Here is an 18,640-nt window from a genome sequence, read left to right as displayed (position 1 = left end):
ATCACTGTGGTTTGTCCAGCACCAGCATTTGTTGGCATTTTCTTTAAAACTCATGTCCTCTTAGACACTTTTCCTTCAAAGAAGCAAGGCAATCCAGACTTCATATGAGAGTGTATTTGGGATTCTTTGCTAGTCAAAGGAAATTTGTGTGACCAAAGCCAGAATATCCCCAGCAGATTGTGTTTGATTGGCATATCAAAATGGCTCATTAGCAATTGTGAGGATTGCTCAAGCAATACAACAAAGTATATTAACAACATCTGGATTTTGGGGTGGGAGGGAGATGAGAGATGATAGTGATAATTGGGTTATTAATTCCTAAATTACATGAATTAACAGGAGTTTAGAATCCTGAGTACAGAAACAGGCTAAGGAATCTCCCGCTTCTCTCTCTCCATTTATAAAATGAGAATTACTGTTTTCTGTGTACCAACATAATAAGTATTATTTTCTTAAAAAGAGAGAGAAAGGGACGCTTGGGTGGCGCAGTTGGTTAAGCATCCAACTCTTGGTTTCCGCTTAGGTCATGATCTCAGGGTCATGGAATCGAGCCCTGGGCTCCACACTTTGTGCAAACTCTGCTTGGATTCTCTCTCTCCTTCTCACCCTCTCCAACTCACTCGCTCTCGCTGTCTCTCTCTCTCTCTCAAAAATAAATAAAACTTTTTAAAAAGAGAGAAAAAAAATTAGTCTATGTTTACTTAATGATTGACAGCAGCACATAAACAAGATAGATGATGGTTGGATGGATGAATGAATGGACGGATGGATGGATGATGGATGGACAGACAGACAGATAGATAAAGGATAGATGCTAGGGGTCTCTGGGTGGTTCAGTTGGTTGTGTCCAACTCTTGGTTTCAGCCCCGGTCATGATCTCATGGGTCTTGAGATCCAGCCCCTGAGCTCAGCAGGGAGTCTGCTTAAAGATTCTCATACTCTGCCCAACCCCCATTCACATGCACCCACGTGAGTGTGCTCTCTCAAATAATCTTTTTTTTTTTAAAGTACATTTAGAAGATAGATGATAGACATTCCCATTGTGTATGTGATACTTGCTCAGAATTTTTTGATAATGGTATATGATCAATAAAGTTTGGAGACACTGATAACATGCAATTGTGAAGATTTCAGCTGGTCAGTTACAGTGCAATTCTGCATCTTGAAGTTACCCTGTCCCCATGGCCTTACTGGGAATTCCCAAATTGTATTTCTTAAAAAATTTAGAGTAGTTTACAACAGATGCCCCATCCCATCTGTTTTGAGCAGCTGCCCTCTCATGGGGTGAGCTTTTTTCAGGTTTTAACTGGGACCTTATTTCACTCTAGCCAAACCATGATTCAGCAAATGTAAGAAGTGCTCATACTGGACATGTTCACAGATCATCTCTGCACAGCCTGGCTTCCTGGATTCCGAGAATCCTAGTTCATCATGTTACCCAATGAGAAATGGCTCCTGCAGAAGTTGAATTCATCCTAAGCCTGTAGCCTTTCTGATCCAGATATTTCCCATTTTCTTCTCACAAGTGACATCTTGATAAGTGAAAGTGTTGAGCAGAAACTTGCAGGGTTCCTGGGGTGGGGGGAAGATGTCCTTTTGGCTGACGTGAGTTCTGCCTTCTCTGAGTTTTCCAACCTCCAGAGCTTCCCTTTCACTTAATTTCTACCCTTTATTTCCATTCCCAATGTGTTTCTTTATTTTTTATTTTTTCAGTGCATTTCTTTTTTTTCTTAAGATTTTATTTATTTATTTGATATATAGGGAGAGAGAGAGAGCATAAGTAGGCAGAGCAGCAGGCAGAGGGAGAGAGAGAAGCAGTCTCCCCGCTGAGCAGAGAGCCTGATGCGGAACTCGATCCTAGAATCCTGGGATCATGACCTGAGCCGAAGGCAGAGGCTTTAACCCACTGAGCCACCCAGCTCCCCCTCAGTGTGTTTCTTTAAAGCAGAGTTGTGAAATGGGTGTTCCTGCATCCTGGGCTGCCACCTCCATCCTTCATTAATCTTTGAGATTCTCACTTTCTTAATGGGCAGAGACACTGGGATAATTACCCAGCAAGCAAGGGTTGAACTTTCATCTCTTAGTATTTCTTTCTTTTGGAATTTATTTAATTCTTCCCCCCTCAATGTCTTAGGGAGTCTGCTAAGACCAAAAAGAGAGGGAAACAGTGATGATTTCACATCTGATTACGTGGTAAGATTTCTTTCCTTTTAGATTTCCAGGTTTGAGGCTTTTGCACCTTCTAATCTTCCCATAGACTTTGAGATTTATTCACCTTTTTCCAGGAGAGATGTTTTGAAAGTTATTATTTGTTACAGCTAAGTGTGTTGAAAGAAAAAGAAGACATCATTTCATACTTCCTTGTTAACTTCTTAAACAAAAATGCATCCTTCTCCTCCACCCAACCTTTCTAAATTCCAAGACATCATAACAGTGTCAGTTAACATTTCTAATCACTGGCATGTATGTTTTAGGTCACATTTATGACAAAATAAGGATACTTTAAAAAAATTTTTTATAGACTTTGTACTGTGCTTCTGGGTCCTTGGCACAATAAATTCTGGTGCATTTCGCAGATCTAGTGAGAGATTATGTAAGTGGTAGAAGCTGATGGATGTTCCTTGACTGTTGTGAGTAATTGCTTATCTCTGATGCCGTGCCACTGTCCAGTTATCTTCTGGATTATGACGTCTTCCCAGGGACCCATTTGACGATGTGATTTGCCAGTGGGCAGTTACCGGTCAGAGTGAAAAAAGAACTGTGTGGTCACCATAAGGCCACACTGTGTTGTATTTGCCTGATATTGATGTGTCTGAGGTTGAAGCAGGGGCGTGTAAATGAGGTGAACTTCTGTGTAGGCTCAGATCACACACTTCTTGGTCACAGAAGTCATTACTCCACTGGTGGTTTTGGAGGCTAAAAGAAGAAAGACAGTGTAAGGGTTTATGAATGGTTGATCGTGTTGAAAATGCTTTCTAAATGGGCGGTGTGTTTTTTTTAATGGGGGTGGGGTACTTTCGAAACACCTGGGAAATAGGTAGCAAAATTCCCATATAGAACTAGGGTTTCTACCAGGGGAACAACAGATATTAATGGCATCGTTCCAGTTGCTCAATTCCTCAAATACCTGCAGTGATTAGGGAGGAGGCCAATACAAGTTAAATAAAAGGTTGAATTACAGAGTATTTTCTTTTTTTTTTCTTAAACATTTTATTTATTTATTTGACAGAGAGAGAGATCACAAGTAGGCAGAGAGGCAGGCAGAGAGAGAGGGGGAAGCAGAGAGCCCGAGTAGAAGATGTATTCCTTATTTCCTGGCCTCATAGATGTCCTGCTTTCATGAATGAAGAGGAGGGTCTGTGTTGATACACCAGAGCCCCACCCTGGGACCCTTGGGGATGCATTTTATGAAATCTTTTAAATACTCCTCAAGAATTTCCATGTATGTTCCCAATTGACTTAACAAATTTTAGCTGGCACAACCTTTCAACGGACCACCAGGAACTGGGCTTTCAAATTAGTACAGCTCAAATGTGATTATGTTGGTGGGTTTAAAATCAAGAGCATTTAAACACAAAATGTATAAGAAGAATACCAAGATTAATCCTCAAAGTCCCGTTAGAGTTGTTTTTTTTTTTTAAAGATTTTGTTTATTTATTTGACAGAGACAGCAAGAGAGGAAACACAGCCAGGGAGAGGGAGCAGTAGCTTCCCGGCGAGCAGGGAGCCTGATGCGGGGCTCGATCCCAGGACCCTGGGATCCTGACCTGAGCCGAAGGCAGAGGCTTAGCAACTGAGCCACCCAGGCACCCCTAGACTTCTTTTGAAGAAGCTGTCTTCTTTATATACAGTGGGTGAAAATGACCTAGCCACCTGTTCAGTGGCCCTGAAATAAATTCACAATATTGAGGCCAACCCCAAACCCAGATAGTTAGCTAAATAATTCAGTGGTTAGAAATACTACAGGCTTATCAGCATCCGCTATACACATCTGGATCTTTTCTTTTTTGTCTTTACTAGTTACTTTCAGTGTAATTAAAATCCCTTTGAAGTTGAATTTCTGACATAGTCAGCATCGTGTCCCTAGGACTGTGAAGCGGCTTCACCCCAGGGCTGTTAAGGACAAAGCGAGGCTGAGTCCATTAAGCATGAGGAATTAGCAGTAGAAGCGGGTGAGCCCCCCAAAATGAGCAATTATCATCATACAGCACGCTTCTCACTTCTTTTACAACAGGGCTAGATAAAAGGAAAGTGGAGGGGTCTTAATGGCCTCAGTTGCCATTTATGTATGTAACAAAACATACATGTTGTAGCCTGATATGTATTCGTGTCTGCACGTTACACTTGAAAGAAAACTAATGATGTCAACTTCTGCTGACATTAAGCAGTGGGAGATTTTGTAAAGGATTTCAGACCTTGCTCTGCACTCACTTTTTTCTTTGTAGAATCTATGTATAGGCCTTTTCTCTCCACTTATTGTGTCTTAGGATCCATCTTGCTTATGAGAGAAAAAGGAAGTCAATGGGGTAGATCTTTTTTTCTCCCCAGCAGACCACAGGACAGGTTTGATATATTTTTCCCTCCTCAAATATTTTCTTTAAATATATATATTTTTAAATCCAAACTCGCCGCTGGTTACAGTTTTGCTCTCATAAAGACCACCCAGGCTCTTTCCTCCTTTTCATCCTTTTCCTGTGCTATCAATCCCAGCTCATAATTATTTGTCTCCCATTTAGCCACAAGGTGTAAATTTGCTAACTGAAAAGGCGTGCTCTGACAGTTAATCTCATTGTGTGTCCAAAGGCTGAGCTTGCTGCACCAGATAACTTCCCTGGGGGATTGTTCTGTAAAATGTGGGGCCATTTGTTGAGCTGTCTGATGTAGAAGAAGGGAAAATGAAAGGACCTGCCAGAGAAAAGTGGGATCATACAGTGCCTTCAGAGCAAAAAAGGGAAATCAAAGAACAATTTCAGGTCCACTTCAGTCTCCAAGCACGTTCCTGGGAACTAGGGAATCAGCGATATTTTCTTATTCATGTTTTTAGGGAAGTCGCTGAGAGAGAGCCCCAAATCAGGAGAATGGTGAATTTAGAACGCCCAAGGGCTGTGCTCAGAAATTACCACCAGTGGAGGGGCGCCTGGGTGGTTCCGTCGGTTAAGCATCTGACTCTTGATCTCTGCTCAGGTCACGATCTCAGAGTGGTGAGATTCAGCCCTGTGTCAGGCTATGCACTGGGTGTAGCCGGCTTGGGATTCTCTCTCTCCCTCTGCCCCTCCCCTCACCTCTCTCCCTCTCAAAAAAAAAAAAAAAATTACCACCAGTGCAGGCTGCTTCTGTCTGGGCCTGAGACTTACAGGGTCTTCGAGGACCCATAAAAATGTTCGGAACCAGAAGAAAAAATATGTGTTGATATTGACTCGAAAAACTAAAAAAGGTACCCACGAGATTATTAAATGTTTCATTGAATGTCTACAAATATTTAATATCAACTTCATTAAGTATGAAATTTAGTCTTCTTAAAAGTTACATTATATGTGAAAACAAATTATGGATTCAGTTTCTCACATTCCAAGATCTCAAGCATGCCAGTCATAATTAAACAAATTGCATGTAGCCAATAATTTGAAATACAAAATCATAAAAGGATTATAAGAATCTTTTCAATTTTTGTACATGGAAATGTATATTTTAGGTGGGATAGGGAAGCATCTTAACATTCTTATATAAAGACATGTGGTAAGACTGAGAAAGAGAGCCTAGGGTTCATGAAGGTTCTAAAACAGGTCCACACTGTGTACTCATCTCCGTATGGGACTGATTATTCCTGAAGGCTTAGATCACCAAAGACGCTAATGGGGAGGACCAGAGGCTAGCCCAGGAGCAGGGTTGCAGTTTGTTCTTGCTGTATGCACCTGTAGTTGAGGTGTGGTGACAAAGATGTTGTGGTCTGAGCATGAGGAAGGTCACAAAGCACCTACACATCATTAGAAAGATGGCGGGATGGTGTCCTGTTGCTGCCGAAGGAGGGCACATATTAAATTGACAAAGCAAAGCCAGCCGGTTGGATCATGTTGGTAGAACCCCTGTGTCCCTTTGTCGGAGTTGTGTTCTCTCCTAACAGATGACCAGGCCCTCAGACACTCTGGTGTTTTAGTCAACCTTTCTCTACTTGACAGATATTTCCATTTTCAGAATGGAAACCTTGAGGTGGTAGAGGCAGAAAACGTGTGTTATCAGAATTCTGCGTGTGATGGTCTTAGTCTTTAATTCGGTGGCTTGACTTCTTCAGGCTTTATTTTATTCACCATACAAGGGGCGGCGAATGTGGATTCCCTCCAAAATACTTGGAAAGCAATACTTCCTTGTAATTCCAATCCCTGGCAATAACCACTAATAACAGTTCTGTATGATTCTTGCAGCATTTTTTCCTTTACATATACTAAAGCATTGTTCATTTATTTTCCTCTATCAAATGACATGATAAATAAGATTTTACTTTTTTTCTACTTGAGCAGTATATCTTAGATATTTTTACATGTCAATACATATGTACCTACCTCAGTAACTTTAATGACTGCATGGGATGCCATCGCATGGATGGGCCATAATGGATTGAACTGCCCTCCATTGCTGGGCATTGGGGATGGCCATTCAACTTTGAGAGTTCAGGAGAATGGACCATGGGCCTAAACAAACTGTTATACATTGGCTAGTAGTCTATACCACTGGCCCCCTGTGTTGGATCCTTCCTGTGCAGAAGCAGGAAGTACCCAATCTTTCCTTATACTGATGCTTGTTGTTAAATGTAAAACCGACATGGGACTTGTTGTTTATTTATTTCTTTGTCTTTTGTTTTTGCCTTTTTCTCTTCTGCAGTCATCTACGGCCAGGGACAAGGATGAGCAGGCTCTACCGGTAGGAAGCAGTGGCTTTGTCTACACCTGTTCATGTGCCTGTGGAGAGTGTGGGACAGGGGTGGGAGGAGGAGGGCTCATGGGCTCAACAAACCATCTCCCCCCTTGGGATACTTAAACGGCTTAATCTACTGGTATATATGCATACTCAGTCCTATTGGTGTCAACTGTATTCTGATATTCACTGATATTCAAATTATGTCTGGGACTAGATTTCAAAAAGTTTGAGTTCTCTCTTTCATTTGGCATAAACTTTTATGTGAGTTGAAAGAATGAAATATTTCCAGATTGCATCCCATGGGATGTTGAGCTGATATTTGGGGACAGTGTGGGATCTAATGCTTGATATCTATTTTTTATATATCTGCATGCCCTTACTTTTTGGTTGGAAATTTCTTTTGGTTCCATCAAAAGAAATGTTGCACGAGACCTATATATTTAATAAATACATAATACCCTAAAGAATACCCAAATAGATGTAATCCTTTGCCAGTGAAGTTCTCCACAACGAAGTTCTTCCAGTTTCCTAGAATGAGCATAGTAACAGTGATTATGACAAATTATTAACAACAAACACATTTTCCAGTTCCTATCCAATTAACACATCACATTCTGTAATGTGCAAGATGGCGAAGAAATGACCTTCAGAGTTTTTGTGTTCAGCCAGCAGACAGTAATTACATTTCAACTGAAGTCAAGTCTCTTAGCCTTGCCCCTAAGATATTTTGAACCTTAATCATCTGGATCAAATATTGCAACACATTAAAAAATGTTACAGATTTTTAAGACCACAAAGGCTGGTAATAAAGATACCTATGACCCCATCCATCCTCCTGTAGTGCTCAGAGCAAAGACTCGGGACATTCATTGAGAGCCCATCAGATACGCCAGATCTGGTCCTGGGCTAGGGATACAAACCGAATCTCTTGCTTTGAGGAACTCATGATCAGGTTCACAGTCTCCTCTGATTCTTCTTCCATCAGAGTTGGGAGTATTTCTGAAGGCATATCAATGATAATAAAATTACACTAAGAAATTCAGATGTTTCCATGTATCTCACACTGACATTTTACCCATACTTCAAGTTACCATGGCTTTTCACCTTTGTCCCCAAATATGTGGACCACAATTGTTAATAAGTATTCAAAAAATAAAAGACCTCGGGGCTCTGTCCAAGTTAACCAGTTAACCAGATTTCTTTAGTGTTACATTCGGTGGTCTAATGTGTATCATAAAATGCTAAAGGTGGGTTGGTCTAGGATGTAGCACTTGCCAAATATATTCGATTGTGAAGTCTCTTGGGGGACCCTGCTTGGGAAGCCCCCTTGTGGGTCTTGACTGTGATGGCATATATTGGGAAGCCCTGTAAGTAGATAGTTGGGAGACTTCATGGGAAATCATATTTTATTTTTACCTGGCCCCAGAAAAATTTCACGTCGAGATTTTGGATCAAAAGCTCAGTAAGCAATTAATTCCTTTACATTACCTTATCTCGCTCCCTCTTAAATCTGGCTGTCTGTAAACCTCGACTGCACAAAATCAACCAAAGGGGGAAAAAGCAGTTCCCAGTCAGGATAAAAATCCATCAAATCTTGAGAGCTTAGGATGTCTTTTTTGTAGCTTATTTGCTTTTTGAAGATGCCATAAAAAGAGTTTGTCAGTGTCCTTACTCTAGAAGTTCTTTCTTCCTCTCTTTACCTGTCAGTTTCACTTCCTTGGCCAAAGGGTCACACCAATAGTTTATGCAAAAGGAGCCCCCCCCTCCCTCCAGCTTGGAAGTCAGGAGGTTTTTCCGTGGGTTCTTAATAGGAGTTTCTTTCCCTTTAGATCTCCTTTAATACAGACCATAGGGCTTCATGAATTAGGACTGTGGTCTCCAAGGTAGAGGTGGGGTACCCCCGGGGAGATGCAAGCTCTTCTTTTGAGGAGCAGGGAGAAAATATTGGCACCTCTATCGTTTACTTTCTCTATTATTCTTCATAATTTCTCCTTTTGCAAATGTTTTTTCACAGATATGTTGACATTTGGGTGGTAGATATAAAGACAGACATAGATACATATACTCATACTGAAAACTTTTATAGATAGGGCGGCCAATCTAAACATTTTAGAGACCATCCACCAATTCAGATAACAGATTTTTTTTAAAGATTTTATTTATTTATTTGACAGACAGAGACCACAAGTAGGCAGAGAGGCAGAGAGAGAGGGGGAAGCAGGCTCCCCACTGAGCAGAGAGCCCGATGCGGGGCTCGATCCCAGGACCCTGAGATCATGACCCGAGCCGAAGGCAGAGGCTTAACCCACTGAGCCACCCAGGCGCCCCCAGATAACAGATTTTGAGGGAAGCAAACCTGAGATCCATTTCTCTATCCTCCATTTTTTGTCTCATTTCACTTCTCTGAGACAGTGTCCTCCCCTCTCTAAAGGGAATAATGACTGTATCTAGTTCAAAGGGCTCATTTTGAGACTGAGATAAACTAGTGAAGGTAAAACATATAGTACATTTACTAGCATTTAGCAAACACACAAAAAAATAAAATGGTAACAATGAATTCATTTAGGATATGAAAAAGCCATTCCTTGGCAGGATTTGAAATGTACTTTGAGCGTCTTTCGTACAATAGCGTGTCATCATGTGACAGAAATGAGTGACTACCAGACTAAGTGAGGTCTTGTCTGTAATACACTCACCTTTAGTCTTGGAGAGCTAACAGCACTTTTCTCTGGTTTCTCTGCTCAGGCTAAGCCCCGTCTCCAACGAGGTGGAAGTTCTGCCTCCCTCCACAACAGTCTCATGAGGAATAGCATTTTCCAGCTCATGATTCACACCCTTGACCCACTGGCTGAAGGTAAATGTCAGGCGTGAGTTGGGGAGCTCTTGTTGCGGGGGGAGGGGGTGGAAGAGGATGTAAAAAAGGCTTCTTTTCAGAAAACATGTTTACGCTCCCGTCGTACAAGCCTGCCACTGTCCTCGAGGGGAGCATCTGCCAGAGGAAGCCCTGGGCCCTTGGCCTGCTTTATCTGCAGCAGCTCAGTTCACAATTGGAGAGTGTCGTACCAGGAGTGGGACCTAAGGTCTGGGTACTGCTTCTGTCTTTTGATGCTCCCAGCATAGAGTTTGTGAGGAGGCAGAGAAGACAAAAAGGTTTTTCTCCCTCCCAGCGGGAGTGACAGCTCTCTTTCATCATCCCTCCCAAGTTCTAAAATGATGTTGTATTTGGAAAGTAAATTGTGCATCTTTCAAAAAGAGAGAAGAGAACTCTATGACTTGGAGCCATGAATAATCTGGGGAATGATGTTCACTGTAGAACGTTGATATTGTCCTGATTCTTTGGCAGTTGGAGGGCGGTGGGTGCATCTGAGGAGACTTCTCAAAGGTAACTGCTTAGGATCAGTCCCAAAGGCCTGGTTCACCTTCTAGGGAAATCCTATAAAACATCACAAGGAATCCGGTATTATGCTCTGTAAGTTTTACTGATTCACAATAAAGGCAGATTCATCCTGTTTCTTAACTTGCAAAGCTGTCCTAAAATTTTAATTTTCCAGTAGATAGATATCTTATGTGTCCAAAAAATATCAGAGTGAAGCTGCCCGCCAGGGGAGCAGGTGTAAGCTAGTGTGTTCTCCCTTCATCTCTGGACCTTGTAATTGGGCCTGATGTTACATGGGGGCCAACAGGGATCGTTGGAAGAGCATGGCCTGGGACATGTGGGATGAGATTGTCAAATCATGTCACATATATCAGAGCTCTTGCCCAGTATAAAGCTCTGCTGAATAATTTCAAGGGTACAGGTCATCAGGAGAGTCAGATGAAGGAAAGAACATTTGGAGACCTCAAGAGTGGCTCCCCAGGTCCTATCTTCCCTCACTAAATACTCAACTCTCACCCAGAATAGTAGGTGAGGATCATGGGGTCACCTCTCACTGCACAGCATTTTGATTATGAAACATCTCCATTTTATACCCCAGAGAGTTGTACAGCTAATGTGATATTCTCCAAGGAGGCCTACCTCATGGACCCTGAGTCCTGTTTACTAGAGGTAGTCTTTAGCCTATATCAGTACTCTTTATTCAGAGGCCCACTAGATGAGGGAACCACACCTGGTCACTAGCCTTCTTTCCATCCCCCTGGGTCGCCCCACCAACACCAGCAGCCCAGAGAACAGAGTAAAGGGATGGCAGGCCAACTTCCTCCCAGCCACTAAGCAGCTGTGTGACTTCGGGCAACTTAGAGTCTCTCTAGTACTTGGTTCCTTCATCTGTAGGAAGAGTTACCTTGGTCTAACACTTAACGGTTGCCAAAGCATTTTCACACCTGTGAACTTAACGCTCCATAATTACTTCTCATAGCCAACGATGTATACTAATTGCATAAAATATCATACCACCCAAGTAGATCTCAAACAGATCTCCTCTCTGTGCCAGCTGTCGATTCTGAGCCAGCTTCGTCGCTTGCCTGCATTCCCGTGGGGCCTTCCTAACTGGTTTCCCACTGCCTCCTTGCCTCCTCCTCTACATATTTTTCACACAGCGCCCCAGGTAGTCCTCTTAAAAAAGTCAATCAAATTATGTCACTCCTACTTATAACCTGCAGTGGCTTCCTGTGGCTCTTGGAAGAATTGAGAAATACTTCTCATGGTGCATATGATCTGCCTCTTTCTCCACATTCAGTTTGACTCACTTTGCCTTAGCCACAGAGGCCTTTCTGTCTTCAGACAGGTACTTCTTTCCTGCCTCAGGGTCTTTGCATGAGCTGTTCCCCTCACCCAGAATCCTTTTCGTTCTCCCACCCTCTTCCCCTTCCCCTGCCCATATTTCAGGAGGCTGTCTACAAGACCCGTCCCAACCACCAGTATAAATCAGGGCCCCAGTCCTCATCTCTCAGAGTCCCCTTTCATTCGTCCTTCTTGCTCTCATTCTATTTTGTGTGATTATTTGTTTATTTCCTCTCCTTGAGGGTGCAGTAAATTTCTAGAGAACTCTGTTTTATTCACTAGTCTCCCCTAAACTCTAGCAGAGTACCCAGCACAGAGTAGCTGCTTAAAAGAAAGATTAAGTGGCGTGGCCAGCGTCAGGCTTTTGACCTGATAGTCACGGAATTTCAAAGCCCTCTAAAGCCCCACAAATTGTATCTTGGTTGTTTTGAGCCACCATCTTTTCCACTCCATCACCCTGAAGGGCCATATGAGAGAAGGAAAGAACCATTGTATCTGCCCCAATGTGATTATGAGTAGGCAACTGAGTACGTTTATTTTTCGTAAGGCCATATTAGGAAGTAATTAGGAGGACAGACTCCAGACCCCACCTCACTGGGTCTAGATCTCAGCTCTGCATTGACTAGCTGTGTGACCTTGGACAAGTTACCTAAGCTCTCTGTACTTTAGTTTCCTCCTCTGTAAAATCAGGATGCCTACTTCATAAGGTTGTCCTAAGGATTAGAGGAGTGAATATACAGAGAGTATTTAACACATCCCGTAGCAGATCGTAAGTATGTTCTGCTACAGGTTTGGAATTATTCTGTTTCATTATTTTGAAAAATGATGCATCATATGATTCTTTTTTTTTTTTTTAAGATTTTATTTATTTATTTATTTATTTATTTATTCATTTAAAAGAGAGAGACAAAGAGCACAAGTCAGGGGAAGAGCGGAGGGACAGGGACAAGCAGACTCCCAGCTGAGCACAGAGCCCAACACAACACTCCATCTCACTACCCTGAGATCATGCCCTGAGCCGAAATCCAGAGTCGGCTGCTTAACCAACTGAGCCGCCCAGGCACCCCTGATTCTTTTTAATGTAAAATATTCAAAAGTCTATGATAAAAAAAAAAATAAGTCTCCCTCCTCCATCAACCTCCCAATTTTTTCCAGCCCTCCCTCCAGTTCTCCCCAGAAAAAACTGCACAGTGACCCATTCTGGGGGGTCATTCCAGAGATATCCTGTGTTTCTACAACTGCGTGCGTGCGTGCATGCACACGTGTGTGTCCTTGCCCCCAGGCCCCCAAAATCTAAATTTCTCTGGTGTTTGTCTGGGAGAGTTCAGTTCCCGGTAGGGCTTGTTTTCGTTCTTTCTCTTTGGTTGGGGAGGTTATGCTTTGTTTCTGTGAGATAAGAAAAAGTGAATCTGGGTTTGTCTCGGAGTTGAGCCATCAGTGATTTTCCGAAACACCTGGCCCTTGTGGGGCCGTGTGCAATTAAAGTGTTTGTTCCTGCTGTAGCAAGATGTGCCTTCCAAATCCAGTGCCTGCTTTCAAGGTGAAACCTCTCCCTGAAAGACGGGGAGCGCTCTGGTGGTGTGAATCCGAGAGAATGAGGAAAGCCATAATCAGTTCTGGACTTGGGTGATTAGAAAATATGGAAAGCACTTCAATGCTTTAAAATTGCTCCATAGCGTGCGGCCAAGAAAACAGATTGCTTTGGTATTTTTCCCCCAAAATTCACAATCATTTTCCGTTCCAAGAACAGCCCAGAAAAATTAACCCACGGCTCTCAGAAATAGTCATCTCTCTTTTCGTTTGCATCTACTTGCTTGAATTCACACGTCCTCGTGCCAAACTGTCACCTTTTAACGATACAGAGCACACTGGTTACATCAGTGGAGGGCTTGAACGCCACCGAGGCGTCCCCGTTACACCGAAAGAGGCCCCTTGAGGCTCCTGGCGTCCACCTCGGTGGGCAGTGGTGTCATGGGTCACAGAGTCAGTGTTCACAAAGGCAAGTTTTCAGCTTCCTCGGGAAACATCATCCAGGACCGATGGCTTATGAAAAGACCTTTGTCCCTTGGTCTCATGGGTGCCTCTTGAGGGTTTGTGTCTTCCGTGATCCAGTGACTGAGCTGCTGTCTTAGTTGGCAGTCGGTGTGTCTGAGCCTGAGTCACAGATCCAGCAGTTACATATCTATTGTTACATGTCTATCAGAGCACCCAAGATGCAGGTGGCTTAAAGTGCCTCTGTATTATTATTGCTCATGATTTCCTGGATCAGGAAACTGGGCAGGGATTGGCAGGGTGATTCTTCTGTTCCCTGTGGAACAGTATCCATGGAGGTCATTTGGTGTTATTCAACTAGTAGATGAGCTGGTTAGAAGGTTCAAAAGGGCCTCACACTCACATCTGGCACTTTTTTCCTAAAGATTTTATTTATTTATTTGAGAGGGACAGAGAGCACAAGAAAGAGAGAGCACGAGCAGGGGGAGGGGCAGAGGGAGAGGAAGGAGCAGACTCCTCACCGAGCAGGGAGCCCGACGTGGGGTTCAATCCCAGGACCCAGGGATCATGACCTGAGCCAAAGGCAGAAGCTTAACCAACTGAGCTACTCAGGTGCCCCACATCTGGCACCCTTGAAGGCACAGCTGGAAAGCTGGGCTCAGCTAGACCCCCCGACTCTCCATGTTGTCTCAGGGCTTTTCCACATGGTTGGATGCAGTGGCTCAGGGTTCCACGAGCACATCTTCCAGGAGGCCCAGGGATAAGCATCAAGGATTCCAAGGACCTGGCCTGGGAAGTTCCCAAATGTCATTTCTGCATGCTACCAATCAAGCAGTCACAGAGGCCAGCCCAGACTCTAGAACAGGACAAGGAGACTCTCTCTCAATGGGAAGACACCCAAGAATTTGAAACCGCCTTTGATCAAATCCAGTCTGTTTCAAGGACACATATCACTGACCACTGATTGATTTGTGTGTTGACTGGTGTGCTCTGAACAAACCAAACTGTGGGGAAGGGACAAAGCCTCAGTCAACCTGCCTTGGATGAAGGTTTAGTTCAAAACAAGATGGGGCAAGTCCCTTCCAAGGGCCACAAAATGAACAGGATATTGTTCATGAAAGAAAAGAATCTGCTTATAGCTGACATCAATGGTTGGAATAAAGAATTTGTTTCTTTCATAAGAAAGCCCTAGAAAGCTGGCATTATCATTTTGCCGGGGGGGGGGGGGGGGGTGTCACAGTATGGCTGTCTGAATTGATCTTTCTAATGCCTTCAGTGTCTCATATTGATTTTCACATTTTCTTGAAACTAGCCATTATATTTTCCCAGATATACATCTTTATGAACCTAAAATAAGGATGTTGGCTGTAGGACTTTGGGATTGGATAGCTTCTCCTATCCATTTGTCTAAATGATGATGCCACTAACTAATATTTGCTGAGTGCTTACCGCGAGCCGGGCCCTCCGTGGAGCGGTCTACCTAAGCCATCTCCTGTAACCCTGACATTAGCCCTGCTCTGTCATTCGGAGAAGGACACCGAAGCGTAAAGAGGCTGCCTCTTGCCTCCCCAGGCGATACAGGCAGCCAATGGCAGGGCCACAGTTTGAACCTACATCTGCCTGACTCAGTCTGTGTTTATGCTTCTTGGGTTACTCTGCTGCCTCGTGTAGTGTCACGTCCGACTCAGCATTCCCTGATGTCATGATGTAGACCCCAGCCTAAACAGCGGGCCCTCTGACCCATCTCTGGACCAGTCACACATTCGGTTCATAAGATGTGAATTTCCCATGCACACGCCTGTGCAGCAAGGCCAGTCTTGGCCATGGCTCCTCCCATCACAGCCCCACGCCTTGAGTGCCAGCCACTCTTGGGGGCTGGCTTGCTCTCCTCCCTCAGCTGCTGCCCAAGTTCATGAGTTACTGTTGATCTCCCTGACCAGGACAATATGGGTACTACCCTACCCAGGAAAAGGTACCCCGTAGCTAAGTCTGCAACTGCAGGGGAGCCCAATGAGTGGGTGATGGAATGAGGAGACCGATGTGGGGACAAGGCACGTGGAATGCCATTAGAGTCTGGTTATGTAGCAATGAGGTCAGCCTGTGGTCCAAGAGTCAGACTGCCTGGGTTTGAAACCTGGCTCAGCCTCTTGCTCTGAGACCCCAAGCCAGCTTCTCGCCCTCATTAGGCCTCTGTTTTCCCACTTCTAAAATGGGATAATGATAGCACCACCAGCACAAGTTTCTGATTTGTATTCCTCCACCTTTTAGGGCTTTGGTTTCTTCACCTGTAAAAGAGAATGATGGCTCCACTTTCAATACAGTAGTGCCCCCAAATCATTACATCGGTGTTCATTGAGTGTTAGCGGTGACTTTCCAGTTAAAAGTGTGTTCCGTGTCGTGTAATAGAATCCAGCTGCAGTGGCTTAATGGAAGAGGTTTCTCTAAGGCTTTATTTTTTTTGGAGAAGTTTTCAGTTTACAACACTATTGAGAGGAAGGGAAGAGATTTCCCGTAGACCACTGAACCCCCCACACATGAACATCCTCCCTCATTACCAATGCCACTCACCAGAATGGCACATTTGCTACCGAGGGTGAACCTACACTGACCTCACAATCCCCCCAAAGTCCTTAGTTCACCTTGCGGTTCCTTCCTGGTGCTGTAGATTCTGTGGGTTGAAGCAAATGTATAATGACATATATCCATCATTATAATATCAAACAGAGTATTTTCTTGCCCTAAAAACTGTCTGTGCTTTGCCTATTCATGCTTCTTGTGCCCACACACACACACCCCTGGCAACTGCTGGTCTTTTTACCGTCTCCATAGTTCTTGCCTTTTCTAGAATGTCACAGAGTTCAAATCGTACAGTATATTATAGACTTTCCAGGTTGGCCTTAATAACTTTTTAGGGTTTCATTTCTCTGATTTAACCAGAAGCAGTCCAAGGCTGGCCTCACAGCTCCCCTCCATCCAGAGCTTGTTTCTCTCCTCCTCATCCTCAGAGGAAGGCAGCTGCTCCCCTCCAATGCCCCCCCCATCTGTATTCTGGGTTTGTTGTCTTTTTTTAATCAGAAAATCCTGAGTATTCCCAGAAGCAGACTTCCACTTTCCGTCACACGGGTCCCTACAGACCCGTGTGACCACCCAGCTTACAAAGAAGCCAGAACGGGGCACTGTGCCTCCCCCAACATGGAACTCCATGTAGATCTCAGGAAAGGTCAAATGTGTTCCCCGTCTTCTTCCCTTTCCTGGTAACCTTAATCCGGTCTTCTTGGGTCCCTGATTTACAGAGAGGAGAGGTGACCTTTCCTTTCTTTCTCCCTTTTAAAGGGCTCTCTGTTGACCCACAAGTCCAACTTTTATCCAGTGGCCCTGGATCCTTCTCCAGAAAAGGCATGCCCCCAAACCCACTATCTAAGAAGCCCGGGTTTCCTAAAGCCGAAGTGAGATCACGCCCCACCTCTGCTCACCCATCTCACCAATGGCAAAAGCTCTAGTGCATGCCATGACCCTAAGCCCCCGGGACCCTGGCCTCCCTTCCTTCAGATCAGCTGTCACCTGACCAGAGAGGCCTTATTCAGTCAGCCTTTGAAAAGTAGCAGCACCAAAACAATGATGATAAATCAGTTTGGGATCTTCCTTGACCCGCTTTATTATTTCTCTGTACCACTCACTACCATGAATGTATTTATTTGTTCTTTGCTGCCTGTCTCTCCCTGGTATCGCAGACAGGGCAGGACACGGGGCCCAGCACACATATGGACCCCACTGTGTATTTGTTGAATGCATTAAATGAGGGCTTGCCTTTATGGTTTTCCTGCTGGAGAGCTCTATGTCTCTAGCCGTATAGACTGTCTTAGCCCATGTCCTGTCAAAGGGCTCTCTTTTGTCGTGACTGACCAAGTCCTCGTCACTTGAGGTCTGTCTCTGCAGTAGTGAAGAGCAGTCATTTCTGCACTGGCCACCGTTGTGCCCCCTGCCTCTCGCATGACACGGATGTGAGGTAGCTGCTCTGTCAGTGTTTGCTGCATGATGAAATAAATCTCCCTCTGGTTCTGCTGGGATTGCCACGGTGGGAAATGTTTGCTGTCTGTCTCTCGCCTTCTTGGTGAGATCTCCTGTCCCCTTCGTCTGCTTTTCTTTCCCAGCTCTTGGTTCTCCAGTTTTGCTTCCTCTTCTTCCTCTTAACCTACCTTTGGTTCTTTTACTAATTGCATTCGAGGGACCTAATTTTATACAGTCACAGAATTACCATCACTCTGAAATCCTAAAAAGTTTATTGGCTGAGTCTTTGATGCATTTTACCGCATCAAACACCTATAAAATAGCATCTACCCCATGCTGCATGTGAAATTGTGTGTGAGATGGAAATCCCAAAAGAAGAAGTTCCTCATTCAATCTCCATGGGTTCTAGGATCACCTTCAACAAGTCCAGTAATTTCTTCTTCCTTGTGGAACTTTAAAATTTGATTTACATTTTTTTGGTTACAAAAACAGTTTTATTATTAATGGCAAAATCTAACAAAGGAGCGCACCTGATACCTTGGCAGTACCAAAGAAATAATACTTGCCCCGTGGACTGTCATGGAGAGGAAGGATGATTTCACTGTGGGGCCTGAGGCAGTTTAGAACAGCAGGTCCCCATACCTGCTCTGCCATTCCCTTCAGGCTGTTTTTCATGACAAAATCTTCAGAATCCCATAATGAGATGTCTGACCATGACACTGTGCTCCTACCTACCTTATTTGCTGTTAGAAAGACAGACAAATTTTTCCCATTATAAATTCACTTCACGTTACCAGAGCCAGCCAACCTATTCACCTTACATCCATTCAGACCGGTTCAGGGAGCGTCCTGGGAGACTGGCTGCTGCCTTCCTGAAGGACAGTTTTGCTCCTTCCTTTCCCCCTCCAGTAGCCTTTGTGACAGCCCTGTGCCATCTGTCCCATGCTTTATCAGTCTGGCTCAGGCAGTGGGAGGTAAGCAGGCAGCTTTGGTGACCTGAATTCCAGG

At 44.1% G+C, this 18,640-nt stretch overlaps 1 protein-coding gene across 1 annotated transcript in view; it reads left to right on the top strand.

The window, feature by feature from the left end:
• The window catches only part of SLC24A2 (solute carrier family 24 member 2), a 239,438-nt gene that overhangs the window by 140,409 nt on the left and 80,389 nt on the right, over positions 1-18,640 (top strand). Inside the window, 2 exon segments of the mRNA XM_080819423.1 lie at positions 6,877-6,915; positions 9,658-9,766. Of these exon segments, the coding sequence (XP_080675549.1) occupies positions 6,877-6,915; positions 9,658-9,766 (148 nt within the window).

The sequence above is a fragment of the Martes martes genome (assembly GCF_963455335.1).
Source record: "Martes martes genome assembly, chromosome: 12".
Classification (NCBI taxonomy): Eukaryota; Metazoa; Chordata; class Mammalia; order Carnivora; family Mustelidae; genus Martes; species Martes martes.
This window is presented reverse-complemented; position numbering and strand designations above follow the sequence as displayed.